This window comes from Callospermophilus lateralis, chromosome 2 (assembly GCF_048772815.1).
Source record: "Callospermophilus lateralis isolate mCalLat2 chromosome 2, mCalLat2.hap1, whole genome shotgun sequence".
In the NCBI taxonomy this organism is placed as follows: domain Eukaryota; kingdom Metazoa; phylum Chordata; class Mammalia; order Rodentia; family Sciuridae; genus Callospermophilus; species Callospermophilus lateralis.
Genome location: NC_135306.1, coordinates 10,828,297 through 10,847,828, shown reverse-complemented (window position 1 = coordinate 10,847,828; position 19,532 = coordinate 10,828,297). Strand labels below are relative to the sequence as shown.

The 19,532-nt window shown below is 38.1% G+C and overlaps 1 protein-coding gene across 5 annotated transcripts in view; it reads right to left on the bottom strand.

The window, feature by feature from the left end:
- The window catches only part of Dennd1a (DENN domain containing 1A), a 530,651-nt gene that overhangs the window by 339,884 nt on the left and 171,235 nt on the right, over positions 1 to 19,532 (bottom strand). For all 5 annotated transcript variants that reach the window (XM_076845503.2, XM_076845505.2, XM_076845504.2 and 2 more), the window contains exon 5: positions 8,763 to 8,882. In XM_076845503.2, the coding sequence (XP_076701618.2) occupies positions 8,763 to 8,882 (120 nt within the window). The remainder of the gene's footprint in view (positions 1 to 8,762; positions 8,883 to 19,532) is intronic.

Below are 19,532 nucleotides of genomic sequence, written 5' to 3'. Positions count from 1 at the left end.
CTGCATAATGTTTTTCTGTCTCCCAAAAAGGGTCCCTCATGTGGAACCCTTAGACACTTTGTCCCAAAAGGCAGGTTCAATTTTCCTGGTTTTCTATTCAAATACACCCTGTATCAGATTTAAACAGAATGGATGATTTTCTTTACTCTGTAATCACATGGTTGGATTGTTCACATAGATTTCAATGATAGACAAAAGGGAACAGAACTCCTTGATGTTAAATGAGGGCTACAGAGTCTTTTTTTTTTTTTAATTTTTATTATTAGTTGTTCAAAGGCTACAAAGTCTTAAAAAACATTAGTTTCAGGTGACCTTGGTCTTATTCTCCTGAGCTGGAAGACTCTTGCCATAGTTTGGATAAAACTCTGGATTAGGGATCAGGAGACTGACATAAGCCGGTTAAAGAACTTGGGACAAAGTCTTCTTGTCTCATTTTTATTATTTATAAAATGAGGATACACTATAGTAATTACTTCTAAAAAGTCACCTCTGAGCTACTCCTGTAAAGGCAAACTACCTATCATGGCTATTATAACTAGATAGACAGCAGACTGATAGAACAACCATATGAAACTCATAATGGTTGCTTTGGTGGCAAGAAAATAACATAGAGGCTTTGGTTGGACTTCAGATTTCAAAACAGATTCCTTCACTTTCTCCTTATAGATTTCCTTATAGATCTGTGTCCTTCTGTGTCTCAACTCTGGTATCTCTCTAATGGAGGTCATTTCATGAATTGCTACATGAATACAAGAGAATTCTGTAAACCACCCAGAATATTAAATAAATCCTGATACATGTTATCCCCCCCCACCCACACACACACTCTACAACACCCTCTCTAATGAGTTGTCCAGACTCAGTCTATCTATCTTCAAAATGTCACAACATTAGTCATCAGCAGTGGTCACAAGAGACAGCAAGATGAGCCATTTGGGGAAGGAAAACAAAAACAAAACAGACTGCACTCATGAAGTTCCTAGGGGGTTTCACTTGCTTCTCTGCACTTAGCTTCATGAGCATTAAGAAAAGGAAGTACTCTGCTTTCAAAACAAAGCAAGGAAATGCCACGTCTTTCATTTATCTCTAACTTATTCAATCTCAAAAAATGAAAAATTTTTGCTAGCCAAATTTAGGAGTTTCAAATACCTCACTATCCCAAGCTCAGATTGCTTGAGGGAAGGCTAAGCCAACATGGTTTCCTCTGACATGGACCAGAAAGAGAAAAAGAGCTTCTTCCTACAGTAGATGGCTTGAGGCTGGCTGTTGGTGTCAGTCCAGAGCTGTTCCTTCAAAAGACACACCTGCCCTTCTGACTGTCCAGCTTCCCAGTCCTCAAAACTACCTCCCACAGCAGGCCACTGGGAGAACAGGGCCAGTTTTTTTCCCCTTTCTTCTCTTCAAAGGTGATTTTCTTTAAACTGTACAGCTTGTTACTGTTGTTAAGTCGTGACTCCCCAGAGGATTATGTTTCTAAGTATGAAGGCATCTGTATGGCAATAAAACATACAATGTTCTTCAACCATTTCATTTTTTTAATTAAGAAAAAAAGTTACAACCTTCCACAAAGCAATGTTCTGAGGAGCACCCCATACACATAATATAGTACTTTCTGAGCTCCTCGGGGGCTCAGAAAATGTCCTGGCCTAGTAAACAAGGGCCACCCAAGGCCACTTCACGGTTTGGCTTCTGACAGCCGCCATGTCCCAGGACCCACACGGGTGAAACTGTAAGTCTGCCATAACAGTAGACCTCCTCCTAACTGATCATCCAGAAAGGATCAACAACATAATACCCATCTTACTTTTAAGGAAAAGAATTAAAAAGAAACCAAAACAGCTTCAGAGAGATAGAAACCCTCGAAAGGCAGAGGGAAGTCCTCTGTTAAATAGACTGAGAAATCCATGTTTCAAGAATGGCATTTCAGGCAATAGGAAGAAAGGCTGATTTCTCCCAGAGGGGCCCCAGCTTTGATGCCCAAGCTGCCCTCAAACATCAGGCTGTGCATTTTTGTATAGCAGGGTACCCTCGGGCGAGACAACCATAAATAGCTTAAAACAAGAATAGGAGATTCCATCTGTTTCTGGAATATTTCAACAACACCTGCTTTCAAGGTAAAAATCTGGGAGCTGTCCCCACAGCCTTCCTCTCCAACTCCCTCCCCCACCCCTAAACACTTATTTTAAACTAAAGCAGCTCACACACAATCTAAAAGGGCTTCTGCCTCCGCACCTGCCTGAGGAGACGGAGCCCTTTGATTTTTCTCTGAACTGTATGTGTTGGTTTAAAAACACTGGAACAGTTAGAGAAGGAAGACGGAATTCTTAAACCCAGACTCTTTATTACTTCTAGCTTCTTTTTCTGTGTGTGAAAACTGAGCTTTTCTATGTTTAGAGTAAAAATGAGCTCAACACAGCTGAAAAAGGATGCAATGTTTGTTCCTGCTACTAGGTCAGAAAGAGTACTGGAGTAAGAAGATTCTCATTGAAAACATTCAGTTTAAACAGATGTTTGTATGCCAGCTAGCATGGAAAGAAGGACAATCACTCTTCAACAGGGGCCCAAGAAACTGTTTTTTAAAAGACAAACAGAAACTGAAGTTTGAAAACTCCTATGTAAATCAGATGCTACTTTCAAACTGATGTGCAACAATCAATAATAACCAGAAAAACAATAACTAGGAATACCCAAGCACCTGTCCCAAAACATTCAATGGCATTCCAATTTGCTATGAGATAAATCTAAAATTTAGGCATGCCCACACCAGCACTCTCACAATATGACCAAGGACTTCTGTGGTACCATCTTTTGCTTCACCCTGACTAGCATTCACAGGATTCTTTCATTTCTTTTTTTCTTTCATTCCTCAGGGACTTTGCATACCACCTCTCATTAAATAGTGTTTCTCCCATGCACCTCCAGGCAATTGTTCATTCATTCTGTTTGAGCCAGTTTAACTGGATCCCACAGGCAATATATCCCGATTTGATTTGCCAACTAGAGATGAACACTGCCTAATCTGTGACCCCAAAGAACCATACATGTGCTCATATATTTTCTTAAAATATTTTTTAGTTGTACATGGACACAATATCTTTATTTTGTTTATTCATTTTTTTAAAATGTGGTGCTGAGGATCAAACTCAGTGCCTCATATATGCGAGGCAAGCGCTCTGCCACTGAGTCACAACCCCAGCCCATTCATATATTTTTTAATAACACATATCACACTATATTTTAATTACTTATTTACATATTCTCTTCCCAAATATTGAGTATCTCCCAACACAGTAAGGATAGCAAAAGTAAAATGGTAATTGGACATCAAAAAACCATATCTGAGAATAGTATACCTGGAGGTATATTTGATTGTAGATTTGTAAATGACAGAAACTCCTTACTATTGTTCATAAATGACAAAAAGTACTTATTGTTTTCATTTTGTAATATCAAGTTCAGTCATCAAACCTGGGATGACCATGGGTATCCAAAAGGTCTTCCAGTGGGAAGCTAGGGAAAAATCTTTGTGTCTATTTAATGGAACTTAAAATAAATAAAGGCCAAAAACCAAGTACTGCCTATTCCAGGTATGTATTAGTTACTCAGATACTTCTGAATTGAATAAAAATTTTAAAAGTTAAACTAAAAAAATTTAGGTAACACCTTAGCGAAAACACTTTTTTTTTCCAAAATACATAATAGGTTCCAAACAGCTTCATTTGGTTGAAAACTCAGGTTTTCCCAAGAGCTTAAATAAGATCCATATGGATAATGGAGAAAATTGTAGACCACAACTATATATAATGTTTCTTTATAAAGAAATCTGATTATTGTATGACACATCTTTCATAACTCCCAAACAACAACTTTATGACTTTGAACTCTTATGCTCCTTCTATTGACCCCAAACCAGAAACTGGCTAGAAATAGCAGATAGCTAGATATCTCAGATATCAGATTTGGCCTTAATGAAATATGTGCCATTTGAGCAAATTGGAAGCCATGAAAAAACTTCCAATTATAAATCATTTTGTTTTATTAACTGAAAGACTTCCGAGCTAAATGTGTCTAACATCTGAAAATGTTAACATGTTCTTACTTTCCTAAGCTTATCATGAAGAACAAGTAACTTACCCATACCTACTATTGTCCTAGTTGGTGTTTTTAATTTAGTATTAACTATCATCTAGCAACTCATTAATAATATTATGGTGAATGTCAAGGAGAAGTAAAAATCCTTTAATGGCAGGAACTAGTCAAACATGGCAGAAAATAATGCATCTGACTCTTTTTTTTCTCATTTTTTTGTAATTAATTTTTTATTTATATATGACTGTGGAATGCATTACAATTCTTATTACACATATAGAGCACAAATTTTTCATATCTCTGGTCACACCAATTCGTGTCTTCATACATGTACTTTGGATAATGATTTTCATCACATTCCATCATCATTCCTAACCCCATGCCCCCCCTTCCCCTCCCACCCCTCTGCCCTATCTAGAGTTTTGTCTATTCCTCCCATGCTCCCCCTCCCTACCCCACTATGAATCAGCCTCGTTATATCAGGGAAAATATGAAAAAAAAGTTCATCATCACTAGCAATTCGAGAAATGCAAATCAAAACTACTCTAAGATCTCATCTCATTCCAGTCAAAATGGCAGCTATTATGAATAAAAACAACAATAAGTGTTGGCGAGGATACGGGGAAATATGAGGATACACTCATACAGTGCTGATAGACTGCAAATTGGTTGAGTACCCTGAGTTCAATCCCCTGCAAAATGGTGCAGTATGGAGATTCCTTGGAAAATTGGGAATGGAACTACCATTTGACCCAGCTATCCCTCTCCTAGTTCTATACCCAAAGGACTTAAGAACAGCATACTACAGGGACACAGCCAAATCAATGTTTATAGCAGCTCAATTCACAATAGCTAAACTATGGAACTAATCTAGATGCCCTTAAGTAGATGAATGGATTTTTTAAAAATGTGGCATATATACACACAATGGAATATTACTCAGCAATAAAAGAGAATAAAATCATGGTATTTTCAGGTAAATGGGGAGTTAGAGAAGAAAATGCTAAGTGAAGTTAGCCAATCCCAAAAAACCATAGCCAAATGCATTTGGCTTTTATTGGTATTTGTATTAATGCAACTTGTTTATACTCTAATATAACTACATTGCTTTCAAGGTTTTTTGTTTTAAATAAATGGGATTTACTCCTTCATCCAGTGCCTACCATGGGCCAGATATTCTTTGATAACCTTTGATACATTTGTGGAAAAAAAAAAGATAAAAATTCTCAACATTTATAAAGTTTGCACTCTGGTGGGGAGAGACAGAAAATAAAAATAAACCTAATAAATAAGTTACATGTATAAAAGGTGTCAAAGAGCCTTTCACTGTGAAATTAAGTTTAAATTTTATAATATAAGCAAGGCACAGTGGCACAAGCCTGTAATCCCAGTGACTCAGGAGGCTGAGACAGAACAATCTCAAGTTCAAAGTCAGCTTCAGCAGCAGCAAGGTGCTAAGCAACTCAATGAGACCCTGTCTCTATGTAAAATACAAAATAGGGCTGGGAATGTGGCTCAGTGGTCGAGTACTCCTGAGTTCAATCCCTGGTACCTCCCCCCAAAATTATATTACAAATAACCTAATGCTTTATGGACATGATGTCTGCCACTCAACACTGGACCTCCCTGCAAAATTCAAAGGTGCACTTCTTCTAACTAGTATAAAATGAGTTTGGTGGTATGAACCATGCTTCTGCCAATAACTAAATTTCATTTCTCCTCTTTGAAATAAATATCCCTTGAGGCCCATATTTTCATTCAGAGACTTTAGCACCCTGTCCTTCCATTCTCTGTGCATCTCCCTTTCTCTGAATATCAGGCACACAATCACTTGGTTAACACTACTCTAAGTGCTAGAAATACAGAACTAAGACATGGTCTTTACCAGAAAGAGCTGATTATCCAATAGACACAAAAGACACAGGAAGATGACAGCATGAGTGTGTAACTGAGGTCATAAAGCATGTAGGGTATGCCCAGAGGAGAGAATTCCATGGTCTCTAACTGGGGAAGATTGCTCTCAGAGAACGGGTAGACCTGTGAAGGCAGAGAAGATACAGTGATTCATAGGGGACACGAAGTACCTAAGCCTGGGAGAGTAGGCAGGGAATAAGTAAGTCCAAGAAGCTAAATTTGGGGAAGCAGAGGCAGATTCTGCATACACGCCACTACGGGGAGCTACATCCCTCGTGAAGAGAATGGAAAGCAAACTAGAGGTGGCTTATGCACAGACATGAGCTGTGCCACTGGGCACATTGTGAAGCATGACTGGCTCTCGAGGCACAGGTTAAGAAAATAAAAAGTATCTGAAGAAATCAGGGAGACCAAACAACAAAAGACAAAGCTAATAATCTCACCAGTCCCAAATTATGCCCTCAGTCTCTGGGCAGATCTCGGTAGTTCCCCCACTGGACAAGCCACCAACAGCTGAACTTAACTATGTTCCCAAACCAAAAAGGGAAAGTGTTTGGCTCAGGCTATGGCTAAATAAACGAGAATTTTTTCCCCATGATGTTAAATACACACAAAGTGCATGTTCCAAAACTCATGTTTTATTTCTAGTGCCAATCACTATTTTTTGGCACTATAAAGTCAACAATAAAAAGACACTATGTCTTGATATTATCCTACATATTATACATAGCACGCTGCTCTGCGATCATGCATCTCCCTGCTAGTCTGGGAACTCCTCAAGGGCAGGAACTAGCTAATAGTAGGCATTCAGTTAAGGGTTGACAAACAAATAAATGAATTAAGCCACCAAATTTTTCTCCATAGTTCCAACTGAGTATAACAAGACCAATTGCTACTATTTTTCATTCTAAATGATGATAGCATGAAGGCTGCTCAACTGGCCTCTCATAAACACCAACTCTACAACCCAAAATATAGGCACATAAAATCAAACTCCAGAATCAGATGAGGGCAATTTTAAATTTATTTTTATTTTTTATTTATTTGTTTGCTTATTAGTAGTACTGAGAATGGAACACAGGGCCTTATGTGTGCTCAGCACACACTACCATTGAGCTATACTCTCAGTCTATTAAATTTAAATTTTTGAACAGTTTTTCACTTCAAACATTCACTGAGTCAATGTAATCATGCGTGCGCACGCGCACACACACAAACACACACACACACACACTCCAATTTAGAAAAGAAACAAACGTTGTAGCTCAAAATATTATGAGGGAAAAATACTTTTGCAAAACTTCAAGAAATTAGGTTAAGCCCTCATCTCCCTCATATGAACCATATAAAAGCAGTGTCCTGGCCAAGGCTGGAAAACAACAGACAAAAATGGAAGAGAAAAATTCTTTAAAAAGAAAAAAAAAATCACCATTATTGTCAAATTGCAAAGTATATGATCACCAACATCCAAGCTGAGTCCTTTGGGCAGGTAGCACTGGGCCTGAGTTACAAAGACAAAGGCAGGCTTGAGAACAGCTGCACACAGGTTCTGCCTACTTCCTGATGGCTTTCCAGCACTTTGTCTCCAGTGCCCAGATCATGAATGCTATGCTTGGTGCAGAAAAGAGTTGACCTCACTGATAAAGAATGATAATAAGATTGGTACAGAGAAATGCTAACACACAACAATCCAGATTGACAGTGAGCAAAGGAGCTTCAAAAGATAGCCCCTCTTGTCCTAAGGCATGTGGCTATATGGGTCTGGAGGACAGGAAAAGGGGGTGTGTTCTTTTCTTGGTGAGAAGATGAAGGAAGTGCAGAGACTAGTACAGCAAAGAACTACCCTTTCTGGAATCCATAGAGGTCTGGCCTTTTATCCCCAGGCCCAGGGCCAAGGCCAAGCCTGGGGCCCGGATTTTGTCATGGGCGCCTCCCTGTTGCCTAGCCTGGGCTGCTCCACATGAGCAGAGAGAGACAGGAGGCAGGTCCCTCTGACACCTACTAAACCAGGGCAGATGGAGAAGAGAGTGTGTGGGATGCCTTTACCTCCCCCTCAGGAGGCGCCCAGCAGGAGCCCACAGAGCCAACAGCTCAAAAATCAAATTTCCACACATCCTCCAACCCCAGAACATGCTAACCCCTTGGCAGGAGGAAACAGAGCATTAAGCAAGTGTAGCTCTGGTGTGTGAAGGGAATTTCGGAAGTCCTAAAGAAGTCTTCTCACAGGAATCTGTACTTTTTAAAAACCACTACAGAGGTAGTCAAGTTGGAAAACGTTATTCATTCGTTGACCCAAAGGGGGCAAGGGTGTTGCTTAGAGGAGGACACAACCCATATCTGCAAGACGTCCCAAGCTGCAGACACATACTTTATTAATAATCTTACATACACAAAATGTCCACAGGAAAGCCTAACAGGCTAATTTCTGACAGCTCCAGATAACAGCAGGAGAAACTGAAGTCAGTCGGACTCTCCAGCTTCCACATGCTACACAGGAGCAATGGGCCCTTCCCACCCAAGGGATGTGATACAAATAAATAAATGCAATTATCTGCAAAACTCCAAGTGCAAAAAACACTGCAAAGTCCTTCTCCCCAAGTGCAGTGACTTATAGGAAACAGATAGGAAAATAAAAAGAACAGCTGGAAAACTTAATTACAGAAGAACAACGCAAAAGCTGACATTGTTTTGCAGAAATACCAATGGTCAAAGCATTTTCTCTATTACCTTAAGATATAGAAGCAGCCTTTCTCTCTTACCTTAAGATACAGAAGCAGCTCTTGGCTCCTGAAGATAAGCGGCAGAATCCAAATCTCTGTTTGCTGTCAATGTCAGTGAGCACAAATGTGAAGTTCTGGCCAACTTGGCTAACTGTGAGGCTGCAGCAATGACAGAACAAAGGAAGAGATGAACGTGCAGTAAGTTTCTTGATAAAGTATCTAATCACAACAAGTCACTGAACCTAGAACATTTCCTCTCTTACTGGAAAATTTTATAAATGAACTTAAAATTTACATATTTCAAGGGAATAGACTGTAAGCTAATTAAAAAAAAAAAAAAAAAGACAGCAGTTTGGTCTAGTGACCACCCAAAATCAAAATCATCAGCACTCTTGTACAGTAGCATTCAGGCCATCAATTCCAAAACATGAACTCTATCTACTTCATTTTACAGATGAACAAAGTGCTAGGAAAGACACTGCCTAAGGTACCAGCTGATTCAGAGCAAGGCTTAAAATCCAGCTTTTTGCCCCTTACCAGCTGGTACCTTAGGCAGTGACTTTCTACCAGTCTACCAACTGTTAACAATGTTCACCTAACAACTCTAGTTCAGAAACTAACAGTGACTGCAGCAGCAGAATTTAAGTGACTTCTATATGCAGCCATAGTTAGATATTTAATATATACCATCTCATTTACCCTCACAACAACCTTGGAATTTCAGTGATATTCCCATTTTATAGAAAAGGACACTAAAAGGCAGAACAGGTAGGGAACTGAATCAAGTTCAAGCTTGAAAATGCCAGCTACTAAGAGGAGCTGGCATTAAAACTAAAAAGAAAAGAGGGCAGGGTTAGTTATTACTTTCCTAAATTCATGCCTCTTTTATAATTTCTGAATTTATGAGAAACTTATTTCATTTTTTATAGGACAGAAACACCAAAATTTTTTAATAAGACGCCTATAGCACAAGAATTAAAACCAAGAATCAACAAATGGGATGGATTCAAACTAAAAAGTTTTTTCTCAGCAAGAGAAATAATATGTGAGGTGAATAGGGAGAACAAATTTTTACCCTGGGAAACAAGAGGATATACAATCAATCAACAAATAAATAAGGGGCTGGGGTTGTGGCTCAGGGGTAGAGCAATTGTCTACCATGCTTGAGGCTCTGGGTTCGATCCTCAGCACCACATAAAAATAAAATAAAGAGATTGTGTCCATCTATAACTAAAAAATAGATATTTAAAAAACCCCAAATATATGAAAAAATGCTCATCGTCTCTAGCAATCAGAGAAATGAAAATCAAAACTACTCTAAGATACCATCTCACTCCAGTAAGAATGGCAGCCATTATGAAGACAAACAAAAACAAGCTGGCAAGGGTGCCAGGGAAAAAGATACACTCATACATTGCTGGTTGGACTGCAAATTGGTGCAGCCAATTTGGAAAGCAGTATGGAGATTCCTTGAAAAGCTGGGAATGGAATCACCATTTGACCCAGCTATTCCTCTTCTCGGACTATACCCAAAGGACCTAAAACAGCATACTTCAGGTACACAGCCACATCGATGTTCATAGCAGCACAATTCACAATAGCTAAACTCTGGAGCCAACTTAGATGCCCTTCAATGGACGAATGGATTAAAAAAAAAATGTGGCATTTATACACAATGGAATATTACTCAGCACTAAAAAATAATAAGATCATGGCATTTGCAGGGAAATGGATGGCATTAGAGCAGATTATGCTAAGAGAAGTTAGCCAATCCCAAAAAAACAAATACCGAACGTCTTCTCTGATATAAGGGGGGTGACTCAAAATGGGGTAGGGAAGAAGAGCATGGGAAAAGATTACCTCTAGATAAGGAAGAGGGATGGGAGGGAAAGGGAGGGAGAAGGGGAATTGCATGGATGGTGGAAGGAGACCCTCATCACTGTACAAAATACATGTATGAAGATGTGAATTTGGTGTCAACATATCTTATATACAGAGATATGATAAACTGTGGTATAAAAATGTATTAAGAACTGTAATGCAAATAATATAATATTAATAGAGCTCATGAAAAAAAATTAAAAAGAAACACCAAAATTTTAAGCATTGCAAAATGCTTTTTAAGAAATGGAAGCAATGTTTGAAGCAAAGACATTAAAGAAAAAAGCTAAAAAATTCCTGCAAAGCAAAAAAGTAGCAAATAATACTTAGAAGCAATAGAAGATAAAAATTTTAAAGCATATTACTAATTAGATTAGTCTAGAAACTTTTTAAAAAGCTGCAAAGTGTTTTAAAATCCACTATTTAAAAATCAGTCTACCAGGTACCTTGCATTGGACTCCTTTTTTTTTTTAATGTAAGCATTCCAAATTTTAATGCATAAATTTACAGTAACATAATATTTTAGAATTTGACATTGAAATTATTCAAAGGGACTCATCAACTCATATATATCACATTGTATTTTACAAAAAAACCTCAAATTGGTAAAATATTCAAATTGATGCTATCACCTATAATTTACTTTACAAATTGTTAGTGGCAATGAAAAACCATTGCTTCCCCACACCTCTTCCCAAGGCAGAATTATTATTGAGTCTCTGGATATTATATAAATTAAGTTTTCAAATATGGGGTAGACTTTCTTTCCAAAATTTCCTTATGCAAGTTACATAAGAAAATTAAAGGGATTTTCAAGGTATCCCAGTACAAAGGTCAAGGACCCTGCCTAGTTATACTTAAGGAAACAATTGCATCCATTGGCGAGTGGTTAGAGTATGGAAAAATAATTCAGAAAGTGTTCCGCTGTCCTTATTTAATTAGGAAAGTGAACACAAACAAGGTGGCAATTTTAAAACAAGGTAGTAATAAAACTGGTGTAAGTAATCCCATCAGTACACCTTATACAGCCAGGAGAAGGAACACATTTCTATAAAAGTTATAGAGCTGTCAAGGGGACACCAAATGCTACCTTCTTATGGCTGTTATGTTTTATCTATAAAGCTTGGATACTGTGTTACTATGGTGATTTAATACTATGTTTTAAAGGGGGATTATATGATTAATTTTAACAAGGTTGAGAACTGAAGATGTGTGAGAAACAGGATTTTAGCTCACATGATTAAAGAGATTGGGGAGGAACATGGGCCTCAATGGAGGAGGGGAAAACCTGTTTTATTGAAATATTTAAAGCAACAGGTCTGAATGAGTCTGAGTCATAAAAAAGGTCGTGTTTTGCAAAATACTACTATGTAATCATACCAAATATGACTGTTCATTATTTTAATTCAGGGTTTGAATTCACTTGAAAAATGTTTAAATTAAAAACTGAGAAGCATCCTAAAAGAGAAAGTTATTGACAGGACTTGATGAAAAGAAAACACGCAGGATCTCTAAGAAAAGGACACAGAATGAACACAACTTGACTTGTGAATTTGGTGTCATTAATTTCCTATTATCTTTTCACTACCATTAAAAATGCTGGAAAATGTGTTTAGCTACACTGTAGGCTCAAAGAAAAACTCATTACTCATTTATTTGGTTCAGAACCCAAGTCAATCACTGGTAACTGGGCCTTAATTTAATGAGTTACTTAAACCAGTAAGTGCCTCAGTTTCTTCACCTGGAATAAGCATGAGAAACTACCACCCAACCCAAAGAATGTTTTGGGAATCAGTGGAATTAGCATTTGCATAAAGATCAGTCCTCCCTTTTATTAATTATTCCTAAGAATAATTCCTAAGAATAATTAATAAAAGGGAGGCAAAACTATTACCAACGAATCAAAACGTATGATACACATTAAAATCATACACTTGCATAGAATCTTCCTGACTCAGCTTTTCAATACTTAAAAATGGAAGTAGTAATTTGGCCTTATTTCTCTTATGTTGGTTGATTTTATCAGTAAGGGTAGTCCTCTGGGGACCAAGTAATTCAAATTTGCATTCAAATGAAATATTCTTGGGGGCAGAGGGCACAGCTTATAAGGAGACAACATATTCTCAATTGATTCACCTTTTTAATTCATAATAATGAGTAGCACAAGGTATCAAAAGTTCAAAGCCAGGGCTGGGGATGTGGCTCAAGCAGTAGCACACTCGTCTGGCATGCGTGCGGCCCGGGTTCGATCCTCAGCACCACATACAAACAAAGATGTTGTGTCCGCAGATAACTAAAAAATAAATATTAAAATTCTCTCTCTCTCTCTCTCTCTCTCCCTCTCCCTCTCTCACCCTCTCTTTAAAAAAAAAAAAAAGTTCAAAGCCAGATGACTATAAAATATCTCTCCCTTGGACAGTTTCCAATAAAATAAAAATCTGTTGGGGCAGTCAGAGTTTAACTTTCAGGGTTCTGAATTTCCAAGGAACTCATCATTCATTCTTTCCACTTGTTGAGGTCATCTATAGGAGTGCTCACTATCATTCACAAAATCACTAGGGAAGGGATCTGTTTCCTTAAAGGTTGCAGTTTCCAGGTTTCTCTCCAGTGGGAACCCACAATTTCTATAAGAATCAGGGATTTCACAGTAATCAAAGCAGAGGGAACCCTAGGAAACCATCTCATTCAAATCTCTCATTTTACAGATGGGAAAACTGAGGCTTAGGATTTGTTTTGGAAGTAATCAGGGCTAGGACAAAAATCCAAACCAACTTCTGGTTCAAAGTCCTTTCTATCTACCATGCTGTATTAAACACAATTAAATGCCTCCTTGAGACGTTTCACCCGAGTTTAAGGAACTGAAGTATGTGAAGAACACAGTTGTCTTAGCAAATGGATTATACTTCTTGTTAAGCTACAGAAACCAAATTGGAATATCTCCAGAAATAAACCCAATAGATCAGGGTCAGGATCACCCTACTATACTTTCAGTTTAGTTATCCATTTTCAGACTGAGCTACAACTACACTGGGCACTGTAACAATAAAAGGGAGGCAAAACTATTACCAATGAATCAGTATATAACAGTTAACAATATAAACGGTCCATGCCTTCAGAGAGCTTACTATTTGGTTGGAGAGAAATAATAAACAAGTATACCAAAAATCATACAGTTTGTGATAGTATTATGAAATTCAAGGTGTATCAAAGAGGAAAACACAGAGGAGGAGAGGACTAAGAGAATGTGGTCTGTCAGAGCAGGTTTTAAGGGATGACAATAAAGAACTAAATACAAAAGGGATGAAGCAGCCATTCAGAAAGCAAGGGCCTGAGTGCTTCAGATGAATAAAAGAGCTGTGCAAAGATTCTGGATGCTGGAAGGAGCCAGGCATGTTCCAGGAACTAAGATGGTACCAGTAGAGCTAATGCACAGAAAATTAAAGAAAAAAAAAGCAGCATTATATGAAGCTGATACATAGAGCAAACACCAGAGGATGCAGAGTGCTTCATAGGTCATGGTAAATAATTAGGACTTTTTTGGGTTTTGTTCCTTTGGTAAAGGTAATGAAAAGCCATCAAATAGTTTCAATCAAGAGAAAAACAGTCTGGTTTATAGTTTCAAAAATTTTATCCAACTGTCAGATGGAGAACAGTTTGGAAGAAAGCACAAGTCAGAACAGAGGTAATAATCAGGAGCCTATTGCAGTAGTCCAGGTAACATTAACTCTCATGTAGGGGGAAAAGAGATGGAGACGGGTGGAGACTTCAAGTTATAATCAGCAAGTAGGAATGAAAGGCTTGCTGAAAACTAAGAAGCAAAGAGGCAGAATATTACCATTCAATAATAGGAAAGACTTAAGTTTTGGGGGGAGATCCAAGAGTTCCATTTGAGATATGTTAAGTCTGAGAAGCCTGTAAAACATCTACATAGAAATGTCAAGTACAGAGTTGAACATACTACGTAGGAAATCAGAGGAAACGTTTGGATTGGAGCTATAAATTTGGAAATCATCTACACACAGATGGTATTTAACACCATGATAAAGATGAGATCACTTTAAGGAAAGAGCTCAAAGAAACAGAAGAGCATCCAGAACTCATTCATAGAAACACCAGTTGAAAGGATGGGTGGAGGAGAAAGACCATCAAGGAAAAAAGAAGGACCAGCAGACAAAACAAACTAGAGAGAGAGAGAGATAATCTGTATCCATGCATCAAGATAAGAAGAGAAAAAAATGTCTATAGCATTGAATAATATGGAGGTTTCAAATGATCTTAATAGGAAGAGCTCTACTTGAATGACAGAAGCAAGAGAAAGGCTGAAGACTACTGAGAAATAAACTGAAGTGTGTAGATAACTCTTTCACAAAGTAGAGAATCAGGGCTGGGGTTGTGGCTCAGAGGGAGAGTGCTTGTCTAGCATGCATGAGACACTGGGTTCGATCCTCAGCACCACGTAAAAATAAAATAAAGGTATTGTGTCCACCTACAACTAAAAAAAAGTAAATACTTTTTTAAAAAAAAGTAGAGAATCAGGTGGTAACTGAATAGCAATAAAGAGTCAATGGTGAGGGGCTGGAGATGTGGCTCAAGCGGTAGCGTGCTCGCCTGGCATGCGTGCGGCCCGGGTTCAATCCTCAATACTACATACAAAGATGTTGTTGTGTCCGCCGAAAACTAAAAAATAAATATTAAAAAAACTCTCTTAAAAAAAAGTCAATGGTGAATATTATTTTTAAGAAGGCAGAATATTAGGACTTGTTTATAAGCTGTTAGGAATGATTCAACAGAGGCACAAGCAAATGATGCAGGAGAGAGAAGATGAACATTAAGGTCTGGACTTTAGATTAGAATCCCAGATATGCTACTCACATGGATAAGTCATCATACCTTTTTGACCTCATTTATAAAATCAGAATAAAACTACTTTGCAGAGTATTTTTGAGGATTAGAAATAATACAAAGGAACTAACATACCAGGTATAGTAAGATCCAACAAAAATGATCATTGTTTTGCAATTATAAAATTCAAGAGGTGAAATGGAAACATTTTGTTAGCCCCTACATATTGTAGTTTACTAATCAATTATCTGCTAAGCTATGTACTGTCAATCTATTCTCTCTCTCAGTGCATGTGGGGTGTTAGAAATGAAGCTTCATCAGATGCACAGGAGTTTAAAAAAAAATAGCAGTATTATATGAAGCTGATACATAGAGCAAACAACAGAGGATGCAGAGTGCCGCGTAGGTCATGGTAAATAATTAGGAGTTTTTGGTTTTTTGTTTCTTTGGTAAAGGTAATGGAAAGCCATCAAACAGTTTCAATCAAGAGTAAAACAGTCTGGTTTATAATTTCAAAAATTTTATCCAACTGTCAGATGGAGAACAATTTGGACAAGTATAGCAAAAATCATATAGTTTGTGATAGTATTATGAAATTTAAGGTGCATCAAAGAGGAAATCTGGACAAGAAGACACATCGTATCTTCCAACATGTTGTTCCACGAGTCTCAATATTCCTTCCAGAGACACACCTTTCATCTACCTAAGCCTCAAGTTTTTCACCATTCCTGCTCAGCGACCCAAATGGTGAGAATGACGCTTACTCCAGTCTGGGGATCAATATTAGGTCACAGTGCCAGATATAAGATGAGAAACCCACCAGAAAATTCTAAAAAAGAATACACATCTGTCTACTCTCTTGCCTACATTAGCCTGGTAAAGTAAATATGAATAATTCTATAATTAGCATCAAAACCAGAACAAGAGTAAAGAACTCATTTAATGCCCTAATTTTATCCATGAAGACATGAAAGCCCTCAGAGAAGTCACTTGCCTCAAGCGCAAATCAGTGGTAGCACCCAAAATAAATCTAGATCTCTTTATTGTAACTCCTAACTCTCTATCCACCAAGGTCCAGTGGCTTTGCTATTATCTAATGCTGTCAAAATAATCACAGGGCTCACAGCTGCACCGATATTTTAAGGAAAACTATGAGACTAAAGTGAGCTGAATGGAGTCTCATTTGAAAATCAGAGCAGGGTAAAAGTATGGAAGTGGAAAGAAGAAGAAAGGCCATGAAGACAAACACAAACGTGCTAATCATGTTGTCTACATGGGCTTCTCAAGTTATCTGAATTTTCCGCTTTTCTACAATAAACACATATGTTGCTTTTGAAATTAAAAAAACATGTTTTTTGATTGTTTTATACTGTGGTGGACCTAATGGAGGTAGTATGGTATAACTGAAAAAGTATGATGAAATTGGAGATAAGACAAACGAGGGTTCCCAAAACAGTTCTACTGCTCACTAGGAATAGGACCTCAGGCATGTTATTGAACCTACATGAGCTTCTGCTCCTCCTATGTGGCACAATGATAATGTAACCATGTAAATAAATGCATTACCTTTCAGTGCAAGAAAAGAACACAGCACACCGGGGACAGTGGCACTTGCCTGTAATTACAGTGTACAAGAGGCGGAGGCAGTAGGATCGCAGAGTTCAAAGTCAGCCTCAGCAATTTAACTAAGCAACTCAGTGAGATCCTGTCTCTAAATAAAATACAAAAATGGGGATGGCTCAGTGGTTGAGTAGAGTTCAATTCCTAGTACCAGAAAAAGAAAAAAGCTGGGGACAGTGGTGCATACCTGTAATCTCAACAGCTTGGGAGACTGAGACAGGAGGATCACAGATTCAAAGCCAGTCTCAGCAACAGTGAGGCACTGTCTCTAAATAAAATACCAAATAAGGTCTGGGATGTGGTTGAGTATTCCTGAGTTCAATTTCCAGTACCAAAAAAAAAAAAAAAGAAAAAAGAGGAAGGAAGGAAGTGAGGGAGGGAGGGAGGAAGGGAGGGAGGAAGGGAGGGAGGGAGGAGAAAAAAGAAGAGAGAAAAGAAAAAAGAAAAGAAGGAAAGAAAGAAAGTCAGTCTAGTATATAACAGATACATTAAAAAAAAAAAAGAAGAAGAAAGACAAGCAAAGACTCCTATAGCACAAGAATTAAAATCAAGAATCAACAAAATGGATGGACTCAAACTAAAAAGTTTCTTCTCAGTAAAAGAAACAATCTGTGGGCTGGGATTGTGGCTCAGCGGTAGAGCACTTGCCTAGCATGTGCAAGACCCTGAGTTCGATCCTCAGCACCACATAAAAATAAATAAACAAAGATAAAGATATTGTGTCTGACTACAACTAAAAAATAAATATTAAAAAAAGAAACAATCTATGAAGTGAATAGAGAGCCTATATCTTGGGAGCAAATCTTTACCCCTCACACATCAGATACAGCACTAATCACTAGGGTATATAAAGAAACTCTAAAAGCTAGACACCAAAAAAAACAAATAACCCAATCAATAAATGGGCCAAGGACCTGAAGAGACACTTCTCAGAAGATGATGTACAATCAATCAACAAACACATGAAAAAATGTTCATCATCACTAGCAATTAATTAGAGAAATGTAAATCAAAACCACTCTAAGATTTCATCTCACTCCAGTCAGAATGGCAGCTATTATGAAGTCAAACAACAACAAGTGCTGGCAAGGATGCGGGGGAAAAAGGTACACTCATACACTGCTGGTGAGGCTGCAAATTGGTGCATCCAATATGGAAAGCAGTATGGAGATTTCTTGGGAAATTGGGAATGGAACCACCATTTGACCCAGGTGTCCCTCTCCTAGGTCTATACCCAAAGGACTTAAAAACAGCATACTACAGGGACACAGCCACATCAATGTTTATAGCAGCACAATTCACAATAGCTAAACTGTGGAATCAACCTAGATGCCCTTCAGTAGATGAATGGATAAAAAAAAAAATGTGGTACACACAATGGAATATTACTCAGCAATAAGAGAATAAAATCATGGCATTTGCAGGTAAATGGATGGAGTTAGAGAAGATAATGCTAAGTGAAATTAGCCAATCCCCCAAAAACAAATGCCAAATGTTTCCTTTGATATAAGGAGGCTGATTCATAGTAGGATAGGGAGAGGGAGCATGGGAGGAATAGACGAACTCTAGATAGGGCAAAGGGGTAGGAGGGGAAGGGACTGGGCATGGGGTAATTAATGATGATTGAATGTGATGATCATTATTATCCAAAGTACATGTGTGAAGACATGAATTGGTGTGAATATACTATATATACAACCAGAGATATGAAAAATTGTGCTCTATAGATGTAACTGTAATGCATTCCGCTGTTATATATAAATTTAAAAAAAAAGATAAGCAGCATTTAAACCACATTTGCATCTGTGGTGACATCCTAAATCATTAAATGGTGCCTCTGCCCCTAAAAAGATGATGTCATTTCATTTCACGCTCCTGTCATTGGAGGATACAAGTATAATTCACAGAGCAACTGAATAGTAACTGATTGAGTTCTGAAAGAGGATAAGAACAAGCATGGAAAGCAATAGCTTTTCCATCATCCAATGAGTGCTCTGACTACCTGAAGCTGGGTGTTTGTTGTCAAGTGCAAAGAAGTACCAACCACAATATGGAATGGGACACGTCTTTTATTTAGAGAGACTGCTTTTATCAATAATAATGAGAATTTTTGAAAGCAATACAGAGAACTGAGCACAGATACTTCATCACTCCTCTCCACCAAAAGCTTCAAAGACAGAGAAGGATAGAAAAAACTCTGGGCTGGGAATAGATGTACCTGTTCTTTCCCAGCTCTATAATTACCTAGTTGTGACAATAAGCAAGTCATTTCCCCTCTGCAGATCTTGGCTTCCCTTCCATAAAATGGGGTGCTTGAACCAGATGAATCTCAGCTTTAAAATTTTGCAGTCCTGCTCCCACACATTTTCAAGGCTTCCTGTGGCCAGAGCCCAAGCTATCATGGTACACGTCACCCTCTCCCCAGCAGGCTCCATCTGCTCTGGCTGAACATCTCACTGGGAGTTT